This window comes from Vulpes lagopus, chromosome 22, assembly GCF_018345385.1.
Source record: "Vulpes lagopus strain Blue_001 chromosome 22, ASM1834538v1, whole genome shotgun sequence".
NCBI lineage: Eukaryota > Metazoa > Chordata > Mammalia > Carnivora > Canidae > Vulpes > Vulpes lagopus.
The window spans coordinates 21,911,086-21,926,362 of NC_054845.1; the positions used below are offsets into that span (position 1 = coordinate 21,911,086).

Here is a 15,277-nt window from a genome sequence, read left to right on the forward strand (position 1 = left end):
GCCAGTATAAGAATTCTCTATTTTTATACATAGAACCATGATGCACTTGCACATATCATGATGTACTTGTTTTTCTCCTGCCACTTTGTCCTATTCATCTCCTCCCCAATCAGCAATCCTTCCGTTCAGCAAGATAATCCATGTTAACAACTTAGTATTGGTACTTCTTTATTTTTTTCTCTATTTGCATATAATCCTATACAAACATACAAACAGAAGTTTGTTCATCTATATTTATTTTATTAAAATAGGATATTGTACCCACCTCTCTGTATAATGCCTTTCTTATTTAATAATAACTCAAGAAAATCTCTGCAAGTCAGCTGGTGTTCGTAATTCATTCTGTGTAATGGTTACTGAAGAGTATGGAGCAGCTCACATAATTCATTATTTCCATTATTGGTGGGCATCTATACTTATCCTGTTCTTGTTTTGAGAAAAATACTATAAAACATTGAATAGATGATAGGCCAATGGACGGAAGGATAGAGAGATAATTCAGGTATCTAGATAGGTAGATGTATAAAACAAGCCTGCAGAAAATCCATGTAGAAATGATTGTATTGTTGCATGCTCACTTACTTTTCAAAAAAGCGTATATATTAATTGGCATTAATAAGATTAATTTCTTTACTGATATTCTAATTTTTTTTAATTAGACTGGAAATCAAAAGGCCTGGAATCCATATCCTGCCCCAAGTAGCCTAGATTGTAACTCGGGTAATAATAATCAGTATGATAAATAGCAACAACTAACATTTATTGAATGTTAGTATGTGACAGGCACCATTCTAAATACTTTACATGTATTAATTCATTCACTTTTTCAAAATCTCCGTAAGCCAGGTACACTCATTTCAGGATTGTTCCCACTTTACAGCTGGGGACACCGAGATCATACCTCGAGTAAATGGCAGAAATGGGATTGAAACCTAGAGGGGATGAGTTGAGGCCTAATCTCTTCACTCAGTAAATAAATTAGTAAATCTCTCCATCTCCTCTCTCTTTGAACCTCAGTGCCCTCAACCGTCAAATGAGTACACTAATGCCAGTTCTCGCTAACTTTAGGATTGCTGAGAAGAAATATGAAAGTTGTCTGGAAACCATTGAAAGCTCCAACTAGGGGAGGGAGTCTCATTGCAGCTGGGATAATTGGGTAGGAGTATTTCATCATTTGAAGCTAAAACTGATTAGATAAGGTGTTTTATGCAATAGCAAATTAAGCCATCCTCTGACCACACAGTCTCCTGAAGGTGAGCCTGGACATGTATGTCCCACTAATAGGATATGAACTACGCCTGATTCTCCTAGCCTGCCAACGCACCTGGAATGAGAAAAGCAACCAACCTTTACCCCATTGTGTGGCTTGACCACGTCCTTCCTCTCTCTGCTCCGCTCCTTGCATTTTACTTAATTGGAGCACCAGGCTATAAATCTTACATACTTAAGGGCCAGAAAACTCTCCGGAGCTCTCACGCTGAAATTTGTGTGGGAGTTCAGCGATATTGAATTTTCAAATAAAATGATTAACAGGCACCTCTAGGGCAGCCTTAGAGAAAACAATCCTTCCTGAATCTTGCCACCTTCATCTGAAGAAGCTTTTTGTTCTGAGGTTTAATAAAATGGTTGGAAAGTAACCTAGGGATGGGTGAGGAAAAGCAGGTGGAAAGAGGAAAAGCAGGTATTCTCCAGGCTGGAAGCTCCCTTCAGAGACTAACTGCTCTCTGTCCGGGGCCTGACGGGGCTCTTGGAACATGATACTGGGGGGTTTCAGTCACTTTTTTTTTTTAAGATTTTATTTATTTATGCATGAGAGATGCAGAGAGAGAGAGGCAGAGACACAGGCAGAGGGAGAAGCAGGCTTCCTGCAGGGAGGCTGAGGAAGGACTTGATCCCAGGACCCTGGGATCACCACCTGAGCTAAAGGCAGATGCTCAACCACTCAGCCACCCAGGTGGCTTAAATTTTAGCTGCAATCAGCTCCCATTATTTTTTTTAGAAACATTTTCTCCAAGATTTTAATAGTTGAAAATGGGTGTACACCTGACCAGAAAGCCTATTTCCTTTTCCATAGCATAATAGCATCTATCAGACTTCATGAAGCAGAGAATTAAAATCAGTTAAAAGGAAGAACATAATCCCATCCAATTCTACCCGCAGACTGAGGCCTACAAGCCTACTATTTGCTGAAACACTGATTTAGATGCCCTGCCAAAGAAATATAGAATGTTTATGGCCTCACACAATAGGAATCTGCCTCATTTATGCAGCAGGAAGATCATTTACAACCAATTTCTAAAAGACACCAAGCGTCAATAATAAATTTTCAAATCAAGGCCAGAAATTGCAATACTCAAAAGGGGACCATTAAGCAATATGAAGTTGTTGTCAGAAGGAGGATTTTCAGGGGCGCCATACCAATTTATAATCCAGAAGCATCTATAAAGTAGTCATGACCGGCCTGGTTTTCCTAGTCTCTGGGAAGGAAGAGGCTTGGCTGTAAAGAGGATCTGGGTCGACAAGCAACAAGGACAGGGCATCTCCCACTGAGACAGCTCAGTGCCAGGCTGGCTGCCCTCCGAGGTGATTGCTGGAACCACACTGCCTTCTCAGCCAGATCCGCTTCTTGGGAGCAATTCACACTTTGTGGTTACAGAGAAGAGGATGAACAAAGCTGCTGGAGGGGATTTCATAGCCAGATCTTCCCCTTTACATTCACCCTTTTGCCTACTCACCCCTTTACCTATGCACACAAACACACACCATACACACACGCACCTACCTCCTCTGTCTCTCTCTCTCTCTCTCTCTCTCTCTCTCAAGAAACAGGAATTTAAATATGCTAGCCTTTTCTCTCTAAAACATCCCACAACATCCTAGTGTTACTAGGTGCTACTAAAACTTGGAGGAAATGAAAAGTAGGTCCCAGTCACAGAGAAGATTGATCTTTTTTTTTTTTTTAAGATTTGATTTATTAATTCATGAGAAAGGCAGACACACAGGCAGAGGGGAAGCAGGCTCCCTGTCAGGAGCCTGATGTGGGACTCGATCCCAGGACCCTGTGACCATGACCTGAGCCAAAGGCAGACGCTCAACCACCAAGCCACCCAGGTGCCTGAAAAGATCGACGTCTGGGATGGAACACAGCGACGTGGCTGTGTATCCCAGTTCCATCTCTGACGAGCTGTGTGGCTTCCTCAAAGTCACTTGAAACATTTCTAGGTCTCCTCGTCTGTCTTATAAAACAAAATCGTAGTTCATGGGAGGAAGAAATAAGGTCGTGCATGAAAATTCTTTTTTTTTTTTTTCCGTGAAAATCCTTAAAAAGAATTCAAAAAGTCATAACGGAATTCAGCAACATCACCTGGATCTGGATTTTGTCCCAGTTCCCTGTGACAGAAAACTAGGAGTCAGCAGCAGGAGGGGGTCTGATTCTGACTGGCATTGGAGGAAGTAACGGTACCCACAAAGGGGGACTCTCTTCAAGGAAAGTGGTCACCCAGGGGTCAGAATATGAGAGCTGAAACCTAAGCTCTCCCGCCATGTGTTCTCAAGTCCCTTAATCTCCCTGAGCTTTCCTTCCCTCACCTGTGCAATGGGATCTGCGATAACCAGCTTACAGCATTAGAGGGAATATGAAATAAGAGGACCTATATAAACACGTTCTGTCAACTCTAAGACATTTTCTCACTCTTGGTCTGGCCCCAGACTACACTGTCTTGTTCACTTTCTTCAGGGAATGGCTCCAAGCGGTCATGTTGGGTTTTGTGCTTTGTTTTGGATCCACCCCATTAGGATATCAACTCCCTGAAGGCAGAAGCTTTGTCTTATTAACACCTGTATCACTCGTGTGTACAGCAATCCTGTTCTGAATATTTATCTTGTGTTCCAATTGCTAGACAAGCACACTGGCAGTTGGCCCAGGGGGGTGAAAAAAAACTCAGAGCAGGTGAAGTTTGCCTTCACTGACCTATCTCTCCTCATCCTTCTTAGCATCAGAAATGAACAACTGCCTCTTTCCTATGACTGGGGAATCTTCTATGCAGAAAGAAAGCCTAACCCCCCCCCCCAGAGAAGTTACAGCTACCAGGTATTTGCATGCCAGCCCCCCTTGCGGCTGGGGTGCAGGCACTTGACTAACCTCCATCTCCACACTCACCTGCTGTAGACGCTGACCTGTAAACGGGTCATTTCAAGAAGCGAAGGACCACAGTTGCCATTCTGGCCAGACTGGTAAGAGAGGCAGCTGTGCTGATAGTTCTAGCAGCGGCATCCGGGGTCCTGGGTTGGTGATACTGAGGGAGAAGGCTGCTCTAGTTGGCACAAAGGTATATTTTTTACTGGATCGGATCCGTGGCAAGAGTTTGGCCCTTGTTCCTAAATGTATTACCTCCAAGTTTTGTTCTTTTTGGTGTTCTAGATATTGTCCATGTAAAACTTCCTTTAGGTAGTGTATTTTAAATTATCTAAAAATGGTTTTGTTGTTTGAGAAGATCCTCCTCTACCCCAAACAGCCCAGTATCTCCATCGGATTGCATGTGCATGTGATCCTGGTCCCCTAAGGGACTCCTATTAAGCATTCCTACTAGAAATTACCTCCCTTCTCCAGCCTTTCTCCTTCCTCCCAGATCAAACTGCACGTTTCCTGGAGCATTTTCCCTTAGGACCTTACTTTGTATAGGAATAATATGATCCATTAACTCAAGGCAATGTGTTCATTGCTGACACTAACTTAGTATTACCCCCGCATCTTAGCAGATACTTTTAATGTGTCAGAGCAAAGGAGAAAGGAATATATTTTTATCATCAGCCTGTGCCCCGGCCTGTGAGGGTTCTACTTTTTGTCTGCAATCACAAAGGTCCTGCCTCTATCAAGACGTCTCATGTCTAGTCCAACCACAGGTGTCCCATGGACCAAGCATTCAATGACACTGGTGCAGTTTATTGAATCGATGTCTACTTCGTGATTATACACGTACACATGCCCACCCCTACTGAAAATACTTCAATGGCCTTCCATTGCCAAAATAATGCCAGTGAGATCATAGAATTCCTGAATACCTAACAACTGGCTCTTGCAAGCCAACATGAACCACCAGCTCCAGCACAGCGCTCTTCTCCCAGCCACTTCTTACTACACACATCACTCTACCCCACGGCTTTTTCCACTTCCTCAGTGAGTCACATTCTTCCTTCTCTCCACACAAACACCAAATCTCTCCATGAACCCATGGGTCAGGATCTCTGTTACAACCTTCCTCAGCTCTGAGATCCTCTCATTCTGAACTTTATTTCAGTTTATGCATTTGTTCCTTCATTCAACCAATGTGATGTTAAACATCATAAGCAAGCATGATTCTGCAGATGTGATCAGAGTAGCTATGGGCTTCCTTTTTTATGTAGTTTCTTTTTTTTATTATTATTCATTTATGATAGTCAGAGAGAGAGGGGGGGGGGCAGAGACACAGGCAGAGGAAGAAGCAGGCTCCATGCACCGGGAGCCCGATGTGGGATTCGATCCCGGGTCCCCAGGATCATGCCCTGGGCCAAAGGCAGGCGCCAAACCACTGTGCCACCCAGGGATCCCTTTTATGTAGTTTCTATAAACCCTTTAATGCAGGAAATTTCAGGGCTTGGTAAGAAAAGAGAACTTTAGTGGCTGAGCAAATCTGCTCAGTTCTTACAACCACAAACATGATAGAATCTATTTTCTCCTGGTTTCTTAGATTACTGAAGCTGGAAGGAATCCCTCCAAATGCTTTCCCTCTGATCCCCATACTCTATGCAGATGCCTCATAAGCTATCTCTGCAAGGTTGAAGTGGGAAGATGGGAAAAACATCCTCCTGGAAAGATAGAGCTACAGGCTCCTCATAGTCATCTCACCGGAGAAGCTCTGCTGTTATATATTTCATATTGCTCTTCCTTATAAGATTTTTGAATAATTTCTATTATGAAAAAGAAAATGTTTGCAAACCAGTTTTTATTGTGTAGGTGTACAAATTAAGTACTTAAAGAAGTACAGAATAGAGAAAATTGTGTTTCATGGAAAATTTTTGTGTCAGTATCCCTCGCCTGCTTTTCCTTCTTCCCTCCGTGCTCCAACTCCCAGTAAATATTTGAGTTGCCTTTCCAATTTTATTGCATTTCCAAAAATATGAATCCTTTCTGAGACTAGACCATATGGGCTCCAATTAGTATTTGGGTTACACAGTGCTTGCTTAAGGTCACACAGATAATCAATCACAGCACTACGACTTGAATCAGGACTTCTGAGTCATAGTTCACTTTCATTCTGCTTCTTACTTGGTATACTTCTAGCACCAGTGGGAATTTCGCTGCTGCCCAAAGGAAAACAAAAGTCTCACCATCCAAGCATTCCTCCATGGGAAAGTTCTTTCAGTTGTTAGATAAATAGTGTTTTCTGGAGACTGTAAGGTTACACAATAAAAAATAAATAAATAAATCTGATAAAGATCTATAGAAAAACAGTCTCACTTCTATTTAGCCATCGAGTTTCTTAACTCAGCATGCATCCTTAATACTAAAACCAACTGGACTTCTAAATTCTGATCAGATGCTCAGGATCTGGCCTGCAGTGTGCTCCTGGTCACCTGCCTCTTTTTGTGGGCAATGAAAAGCATCCTTACAGATCAGAAAATTTGAGTTCATATCCCCTTGGTGTCACTTCCTAGACATGTGATCTCAGGCAAGTTATTTTCCATCTCGGAGGCTCAGAGGTAGCCATGCAAATCATATAAGGTGCACTAAGGGTGAGAATGTGCCCCTTACATGGCTAATTGGAAAGATTGAATGAGACATATTCTTGGCATGAAGTAAGTGCTCAAGAAATTATTGCTATGTTACTTCTAATTGACAAATATTTCTATACCAATATTATTAGGACTAAGCCTGATATATATGTAAGGCCTGATCTATTAGTTCAGGAAATAATTTTGCTTCCATTATACAACTAGTTAGTTCATACTATTTAATTTAGTTAAATAAGATGTGCTGTGTTTTTAAATATGTGCCAAACATCAGACCATAAGAAATGACAGAGATTCAGTTCCTGTTTTTAAGGAGCTGACAATCTCAAACATACCGGACAGATGACACCTCCATGTTCTTAAAGATGTCTTAGAGAGATCTCACCACACAGCTGGCTACTCAGTTCTCATTTCTCTGAACGATTCCTCTGTGTGTGTGTGTGTTTCCAATTCCCTGAGACTCAATGTATCTCCATCTCCTCTTATTTTAGGTGTCAGAAAAAGGAAAGAACAGTTGGTCACCATTCTTCACATAATAAGCCTTAATTCCCTGAGAGTTATTGAGTTATTTCTCTGTCTTCCCTTTCAAGATTAAATAATTCCAATCCCTTTAACCTTTTCTCACAGGTCCTATCTGCCAGCCTTCAGTTTAATCATTTCACTGCTCCCCTCTGGAATCTCTCCAAGTCTTCTGCACTAAATATGTTGCTTTTGCTGTTGAGTTTACTCTTCTAAGCAACTTATTCTTCCACATAAAGCGAGACAAAAGGAAAGCATTTCCAAAAGAAAAGAAAGAGAATAGATAGAAGGATTGATTTCTTACGTAGGGAACTCATATAGCACACCCAGGTTACTTGAAGCCAAGTAACATTTGTTGTCATCACTATCAAGGAGGAAGGGACAAAACCAGAACAGTCTCTACATAGTGCCAATCATTCTGCTTGACAATTATCTAAATTACTTTTAAGCAGATAAGACTATGAACCACAAACTTGAAGCTTTAATTACACCTGAAATTCTCAGAAGGGTGCTGATAAAATTACTGTTCATGAGATCAAATAGGAATTTTTGATTCTGTAAAATACCTCTGGCTGCCAAGTTGACCATTGAGGTGGTTATGTTATTTATATAGGCTGTGACTTTGTTCAATCCTGGCAAAGCACAAAGGATCTTTCTTTGCATTCTATTAATATAAATTAATATTTTCTGAGCTGAGAAAGCAGCAAATTCTAAGGGGTTCTTAAGAAATGACTTAGAGAGGCTGATCAAATACACACTGATCATAGTATGACACCAACACATTCAGAAAGGAGCAGGTGGGAGAGTTAGAGCTTTAGTAAAGTCTCAAGACATGCACAGTGACTTGTCAGAAATCTTTTGCAAAGATCCTTCCCTGCTTTCTTCTCTTATTGCAATATTGAGCTGAAAACCTGCCCCCCGTGAGCCAGCAGGATGTCTGTGCTTACTCAGATACACACACACTTAAGATTCTGCTGACAAGTTTCCAAAGCCCCCAAAGTAACTGAGAAAACTCTTTAGTAGATCACATTCTGCTTTTTCCAGGGACTTCTTTGTTTGAACCCACTATTCAGAAGAAGAAAAAAATGTTTTTCTTTCCCATCTGTTAAAGTAAAAAGTATACAATTGGGTGAAAAGAGTCGATTAGAGTGAGGAGGTAGAGAAACTACTGCTTCCTCTGGGGTGGCTCCAGGAAAACAGGTGGTAGTGGTCATCGAGTTTGATTTCTGAAGCTAGTTTGGCTCTGTCCAGATCCTGGCTGGGCTGAGAGAGGTCTGTCAACAACAGCAGCCATGAGACAACCAACTACATTCTGAAAAAGCCTCCTTGCCAAGTTCTCCGCAGATTCCCTGGATTCTGGGTCCAGAACAAATTAATGATTTTGTGTCAAACCTTCCCAGGGGGGTGTAGTCCCAAAGACTGTTCAATCTATCAAACAATGGCTAAAATTCTAAAACAGTGATCCTTAAATAATCAGGAGTTAGGACGGCCAGGAGCTTATAACCACAGCATCCTAACAAGAAGCACCATTCTGGGTGAAAGCAGACAGTTTGCTAGCTGTTTAATTGTCAGTGATGACTCATTATATCCCTCACACTCTTGCTGGTCTGTTCTCTAAAGAACCAGGCAGAAGCACACATTCCGGGGTGTTTTCCACCAGATGAAGGAAAGGCATAGGTACACAAAGGCCATTGGCAAGTGTAGGCACAAGTGAGGTCTGGGAACCCTAAAACAATGGATGATTAAAGCCCTAGCATATTAAATAGATTTGTGATGATACATTATAACTTCATAGTTACCATTTTTATGAAAGATTTCAATTATGAAGTGGAACTACAAATCACCTCTGATTTCATTTATTTGGTGGTAAACATAATCTCGTAAATTCTTATCAAGTGCTAAGAAAGTGAAAGCAGAGCACTGATATTGATGTATGTTACTTGGTAGTGGTTATGGAAAGTGGCCAGTAATGCTGGGTTGATAAATCATGGGTAACACGATTTGCTCTCTTTATCCAAATATGTAATTTGGAGACGTATACCAAATTGTTTCAAGGAAACTGCAATTTGCACCATGCCACTGTAATCCATTGCACCTTGGGAAGCAATTTTTATCCCATTTGATTTTGAGAAATAATATTGCCAAAACTGAATACTGGCATTTGCAGATTGGGGAGAAAGAGAAAGTAAGGGAAAGGAGAGAAAGATAAGTTAAAAAAAAAACAAAAAACTAAGATTGGTGAATTTAAAAAATATCCATCTCTACTGAACAGGTAACATTTTTCAGTAAAGTTTTTCTGCATCCTGAAAAAAGTAAAATAAAATTCATGCTGACTTTCAAAAGCCAACCATTTAGGTCATTCTTTAAAAAAAAAAAAAAAAAAAAGGAAAAGAAAAGAAAAAAAGATAGCCAGCAGATTAAAGGAGCTCCATTTATAAAAATCAAATGGACCTCTAACAAAGCTCATTTGGGACATGAATAAATCATCTGGTCATGAATTATTTATTGTTATCAAGAAACAAGCTGGGGATTCCAGGAACTGGGCTTTGGGGAGGTGTTGAAGCCAGGCAATGAGCAAGTTCATTGTCACCTACCCACCACGGGAAGTGGGAGGACAGGCCACGGGGTATCACCATCATCTGATGCAGACCATGCAAGGCCCCCACTTGAGTTTCAGGGGATGCTTCAGCAGCATTTACACCCCAGAGCATAAAGTAAATAAAGTTTGATCTGTAGAATTCTACTTTAGAAAACTGCAAATACTTGGTAACAGAATAAGATTTTTTTTTTGAGCATTGATTTTTTTTTTTTAATATACATAGGGAAGATGAGCTCTGTGCACATTTAAGGGAGCTGCCTAGAAAATACCTGAGTAATACACTGTGAAGAGTCGTCGGACCTACTCATTCCTGGCTCTGGGGGTTGGCTTTCTGCTGGGGCTGGGGCGAGAAGAGAAAAAGGGAGCCTCTCCGATCTAATCAACTAATCAACGTATATGTGTGTTCCAGGTCCAAACTGCTTTGCAGGAACAACAATAATCCCGGCTGGCATTGAAGTGAAAGTGGATGAATGTAACATCTGTCACTGTCACAACGGGGACTGGTGGAAGCCTGCTCAGTGTTCAAAACGCGAATGCCAAGGCAAGCAGACTGTGTAGAAAAAATCCCCCACCGATGAGGAGTTCCTAGGAGAGGATGCTATGGCTTCTACACTGCACACGTTTGAAACAAAACAGAACAAAACAAACTCCTGCCAGCTACAACAGGGTCACCAGCAAAACCTTTTAGGGTTGACAAAAGTGAATATTTTACTAAGAGGAAATTTCTCTCTTTCTCTCTTGCTATATAAAGTATATACAGTATACAGCTATCGAAACCGCTTTTGTAACTGTCCATGCTTGATGGAGACTTGACCACTGGATTTCTGAAACGAAAAGGAAGCAACAGCCTCGTTCAGGCTCCTTCTCTGGTGACACCTCTAGCCTGCCAGCTCACCGTCCGCCGATCTGCTTCATTTTTACTCTTCTGTACCTCATCACCATGGCATTTTTCTCTTGTAGAATTTCTTTTTCATATTTAGAGTCTAAGGGGCCAGAGTTGGCTGCACGGTTAAGCTTGGAGTTGTGTCATATAACCTTTAGTAAAGGGACCTCAGGGGTGAGCACCCTTCCCGACCAGGAAGACGCAGGAGCATCCGACCAATCTCTCCCCTCGGGGGAAACATGCCCTGTAGGGTCAGAAAAAAGAGAGGTACATCCAGGTGGCCCCACGGCTGGGGCAGGGCGGGGAACCGAAGCTTGGTGCAGTTAAGTGGGAGATCGCAATGGAATTCTCACAAACCACACATCTCAGACACAAAACCTTGAAACTGCCAATCAAAAACTAATAAGTGAAGAACACCATGAGCTTGACTAAAGCATCCAAAGGGAGCCAGGAATCCACCATTGTAGCATTAACCACCAGATTTTCTCATGACGCTGAATTTCGGTTCGGTTCGTAGCTTAACACTCTAAACCCACTGGGTCGCCTGGCCCTATACACACCAGACCCAGAGCGAGTAGCCCCACTGTGCATCTGAACCCTTCTGAACACCCCTGGCTTTTGAGTTCAGATTTGGCTGAAAGCCAGGGGTACCCACAGGCAGTTTTTATGGTTTGGGACTGTGTTTGCCATGTTTAAGTAATGACCCCTCAGCCCTAGGTCTAAAACACAGATTCAGGACACTCTTTCCACCTCAAGTGCTGATTTAAATTAAAGCTTAGGGTAGAGTGGGTCTTGCACAATACAATTCCATTTGTTGTACATTTTTTTAAAATGTATATATTAGATACTGAACAACTAAAGTGAACCTTTGAAGCGTCTCAAGGTTGCCCTGGTAATGCTGCTCGTATAGTAACAGAAAAAAAAATAAAATACACAGGGTATCTGATGCCACCTCGAGTCAAGTGCATATTTGGCGATTCTTGAAACCACAGGGCACAGTTAGTTGCTTATTCCGCTCTCCTGTCTTGAAAACCCTGGCGCAGGCCTGGCAGGGTCCTTGAGCAAACTTTAAGGTCGTCTTCGTTATCAATGTTCTTTCCTTTCCCGCCCCCCACCCCAGCCTGGGCTTTGCCATAGCTCTTGCGGAGTGCCACATTCTAGAACAAGCTTTCCCAAGCTTAAATCTGTTGACATCTTGGGCCAGATGACTCACTGTTGTTGGGGGCTGCCCTGTGCGTTTTTAGGATGTTTAGTGACATCGTTGGCCTCTAGCCGCTAAATGCCAACAGCAACACCCTATAACAACAGATTGTCTCCAGGCATTGCCAAAGGTCCCCAGGGAGTGGGGAAGGGACAAAACGTCACCTGGTTGAGGGTCAATGGTTTAGGATAGTCAGCACAGAGTGGCTTCTGCCCGCGTGGCATACCAAGCAAGCTCTGGCTGGGCCTGTGGCTTGGGTGAGCCTCCAAGCCCTTTGGGACGTGCACAGTCAGCAGCCCCAAGGGAGACAGGTCAACCTCCTCCCAGTGGAGTGATGCTCCTATGGTCATAGGTCCACCCCCACGACATACTTCTTTAGTCTCATCAGCTGGGTTTTCATTTAAAATGGTCAGCCTCTCCTCCCTGGAAGCACCTCCAGTCATCGAGAAAGAGTTGTCATGTCCAAAGCTAACGTGTTGACAAGTCGGACCCGACACTTCTCACGTACACTGTGCTTGTGTATGATACAAACAGCCATGCCGGCGCCATCGGAGGAAGAACATCACGCCGCCTTCCCTCAGAACACCAATTTGCAGCAAGGTTGGTGCCTTTTGTTGCCACCATGGATACATCATATAGACAGTCATGAATCATTCATGAACAATTCTGCATGATTTATTCCTGCACTCCAAAGCAAAGGCATTCCATACTTCAGCTTGTGTCTAGACAGAGATGTATTATGGAGCTTGCTTTGCCCTGAGGTTGCCTGGTGCCAGCTTCAAAACTCCACACTCTTGGAAAGAAATAATAATAATAAATGACAGGAATAAGGTTTGAAACCCAGAAAATATCATTAATAGAGCCATGTAGCATAGTACCCTCTCTATTATTAAGGAGTTACTATGTCCTTTCTAGGAAACAGAGAGTGCAACTGGGGAGCCAGGCGTCAATTTGCATCAAAGTCTTGGCACAGTGATAGTTGCAGCAAGAACTTACTAGAATGGAGTGTGATACCCATCAAGAAGCTCTTTGCAGAGTTTGTAGAATGAAGGCTACTCTGTGGTCTCTGTTACCAGCCAGAGAGAGGGATTTTTCTATTATTATTATTATTATTGTTTTTGTTGTTGTTGTTGGATTTTCTTTTTCCTCTGAGTTTCACTACACGCTGTTTCCTTTAAGACTTTGTAGCACTGACATTTTTCTCCCTGTAGGGAGAGATGAACCTATACTGTGACAGAATTTCTCATAAACCGATAAAAAATTTTACAACTTCCTTCTACCCAGGTCATTGAGAAATTCTTTCCAAACTCTGAACAACAGAGTTCTGGTCTCATCTGTTTCGTTTTTTTTTTTTTTTTTTTCTCTTGAAGGCTTTGTTTGCAGCTCCACTGTCCATGTCTCCCATTCCTCCACCGTCCTTGGTTCTCGGCTTTAACTACAGCTTTGTTTAAATAAGGGATCAACATCCTGTTTGTCAGCTGATGCCTGTTAAAAAAACGATTCAGTTTCCAAAATCTTTGAAAAATGGTGTGCCTGAAAACTAGTGAGGAAAAAAAAAAAAAAAAAACACAACACAACTAAACACTAAACTGTAAAAAGGGGATTCTAGCAACAATATTTGATGTGTAAAAGACTATATTATTAAAAAATTATTTTGTTAAATATAAAGTGTGTTAACCAGCAAACATTGTTTGTGGTATATTTTTCCTTCCAAAATTCTCTCTCTTCTCTACCCTCATCATTTAATAACGAATCCTCAGTGACTTCTGTCATCTGAAAGTACATGTGTCATTAGAGCTACATTCAATTAGATTTAAGCATCAGCTGTAGCATTTGCCTGCGTACATTTTCATTTTTCATACCGTAAGGCTGGGCTGACTTGAGGATCAGACAGGAAGCTCAAAAAAAAAAAAAAAAAAAAACCAGCAGTGAGAGTGTAAGTGATAGGAAAAAATATTTTCCTGACCCTGCATCCATACACAATACTAATGACAATCCATAATTATTGAGTGCCTGGCTCTGTTGGCTGGCCCTGAGCTGGGCACCAAACCCATAGTATCCTGTTCAAGCCACACAGCAAAGCCTGCCAAGGAGGGGTTCTTATTCTGGCTGCTTTGCTAATGAGGAAACCAGAACACAGAGAGGTTAAGTGATTGGCCCAAAGTCATAGGTTAGCGAAGTGGCAACACAAGGATTTTGTATTATAAATATATGCAAATATACATGAAAATCAGGAAATCATACATAAAAAAAAAATCAATAGTCCATTTGCACACTGCCCAGACTCAACAGTTTTCAAGATTTTGCATAATCCTTCAACCATTTTTTTTCTTCCTCTGAGTATCTCAAAAATTTTATGTATTTTAGAGAGAGAGAGAGAGAGTATGAGCAAGGGGAGGGGCAGAGGAAGGGGGGTGCAGAGAGAGAGAGAGAGAGAGAGAGAATATCAAGCTGAGTGTGGAGCCCCATTCAGAGCTCTATCTCATGACCCTGAGATAATGACCTGAGCTGAAATCAAGAGTCAGATGCTTAGCCAACTAAGCCACCCAGGCTTCCCTTGAGTATTTTAAACCCAAACATCAAGCATCATATCATTCCAGCTCTATATCTCCTTTAAAAAAAGGGATAGTTTCTTACGAAACCATGCTATATTACCAAAGCCTAATAAAATTAAGAATTCCTTAGCATCATCCAATATTCATCTTAAAATTTCTCAGATTTTCTAAGATATGAGGGATGGGGGTATTTGCATGATCCAAACCACCCATAACCTTGCATTTAGATGTTATGCCCCCTAAGTTCAAAATGGGGCCCTAACCCTGCCAACTGACAGCTGTGAACTCTGACAGAGTCACGAGTTTGTCATTAGAGGGTTTGTGCTGGGAAAAATTACGCTTTTAAAGCATGTAAAACTCCCTCCCGACACTGAGCAGGGTGAGCAGTGGGCAAGAGGTTTTCTACCAAATGACCTCAGAGGGGCAATAAAGAGCCTCAGAGCAAGAACTATTGTGGACACCAGCACTCAGAGGACACCACCTTTTATATGTGCGTAAGCTTTCTTTGGAGAGTGAGAGCAAACTGTGATTTTTCTTTCCCTTGAGACAATCATGCTGCCTAACACAGTAAAACTGAACAATATTTTATAAATTGTCATCATCTGCATTGTTGAGGGAAGGAAGGAAGAGAATAGTCAACCACTAAGAAAAGGTCAGCATGGAGTCCCCACACAGAGGTATATGCATCCCCACTCCACCAACCTTTTCTTAAAACAAGATCAGATTTTTCTTGCTTTCCAGTTTCTTGTGTG

General features: G+C 41.8%; 1 protein-coding gene across 1 annotated transcript in view; it reads left to right on the forward strand.

Moving 5' to 3' along the window:
• The window catches only part of VWC2L (von Willebrand factor C domain containing 2 like), a 150,595-nt gene extending 140,151 nt beyond the window's left edge, over positions 1-10,444 (forward strand). The window contains exon 4 of the mRNA XM_041737394.1: positions 10,296-10,444. Coding sequence (XP_041593328.1) covers positions 10,296-10,444 — 149 coding nt within the window. The remainder of the gene's footprint in view (positions 1-10,295) is intronic.
• The last annotated feature ends 4,833 nt before the right edge of the window (positions 10,445-15,277 follow it).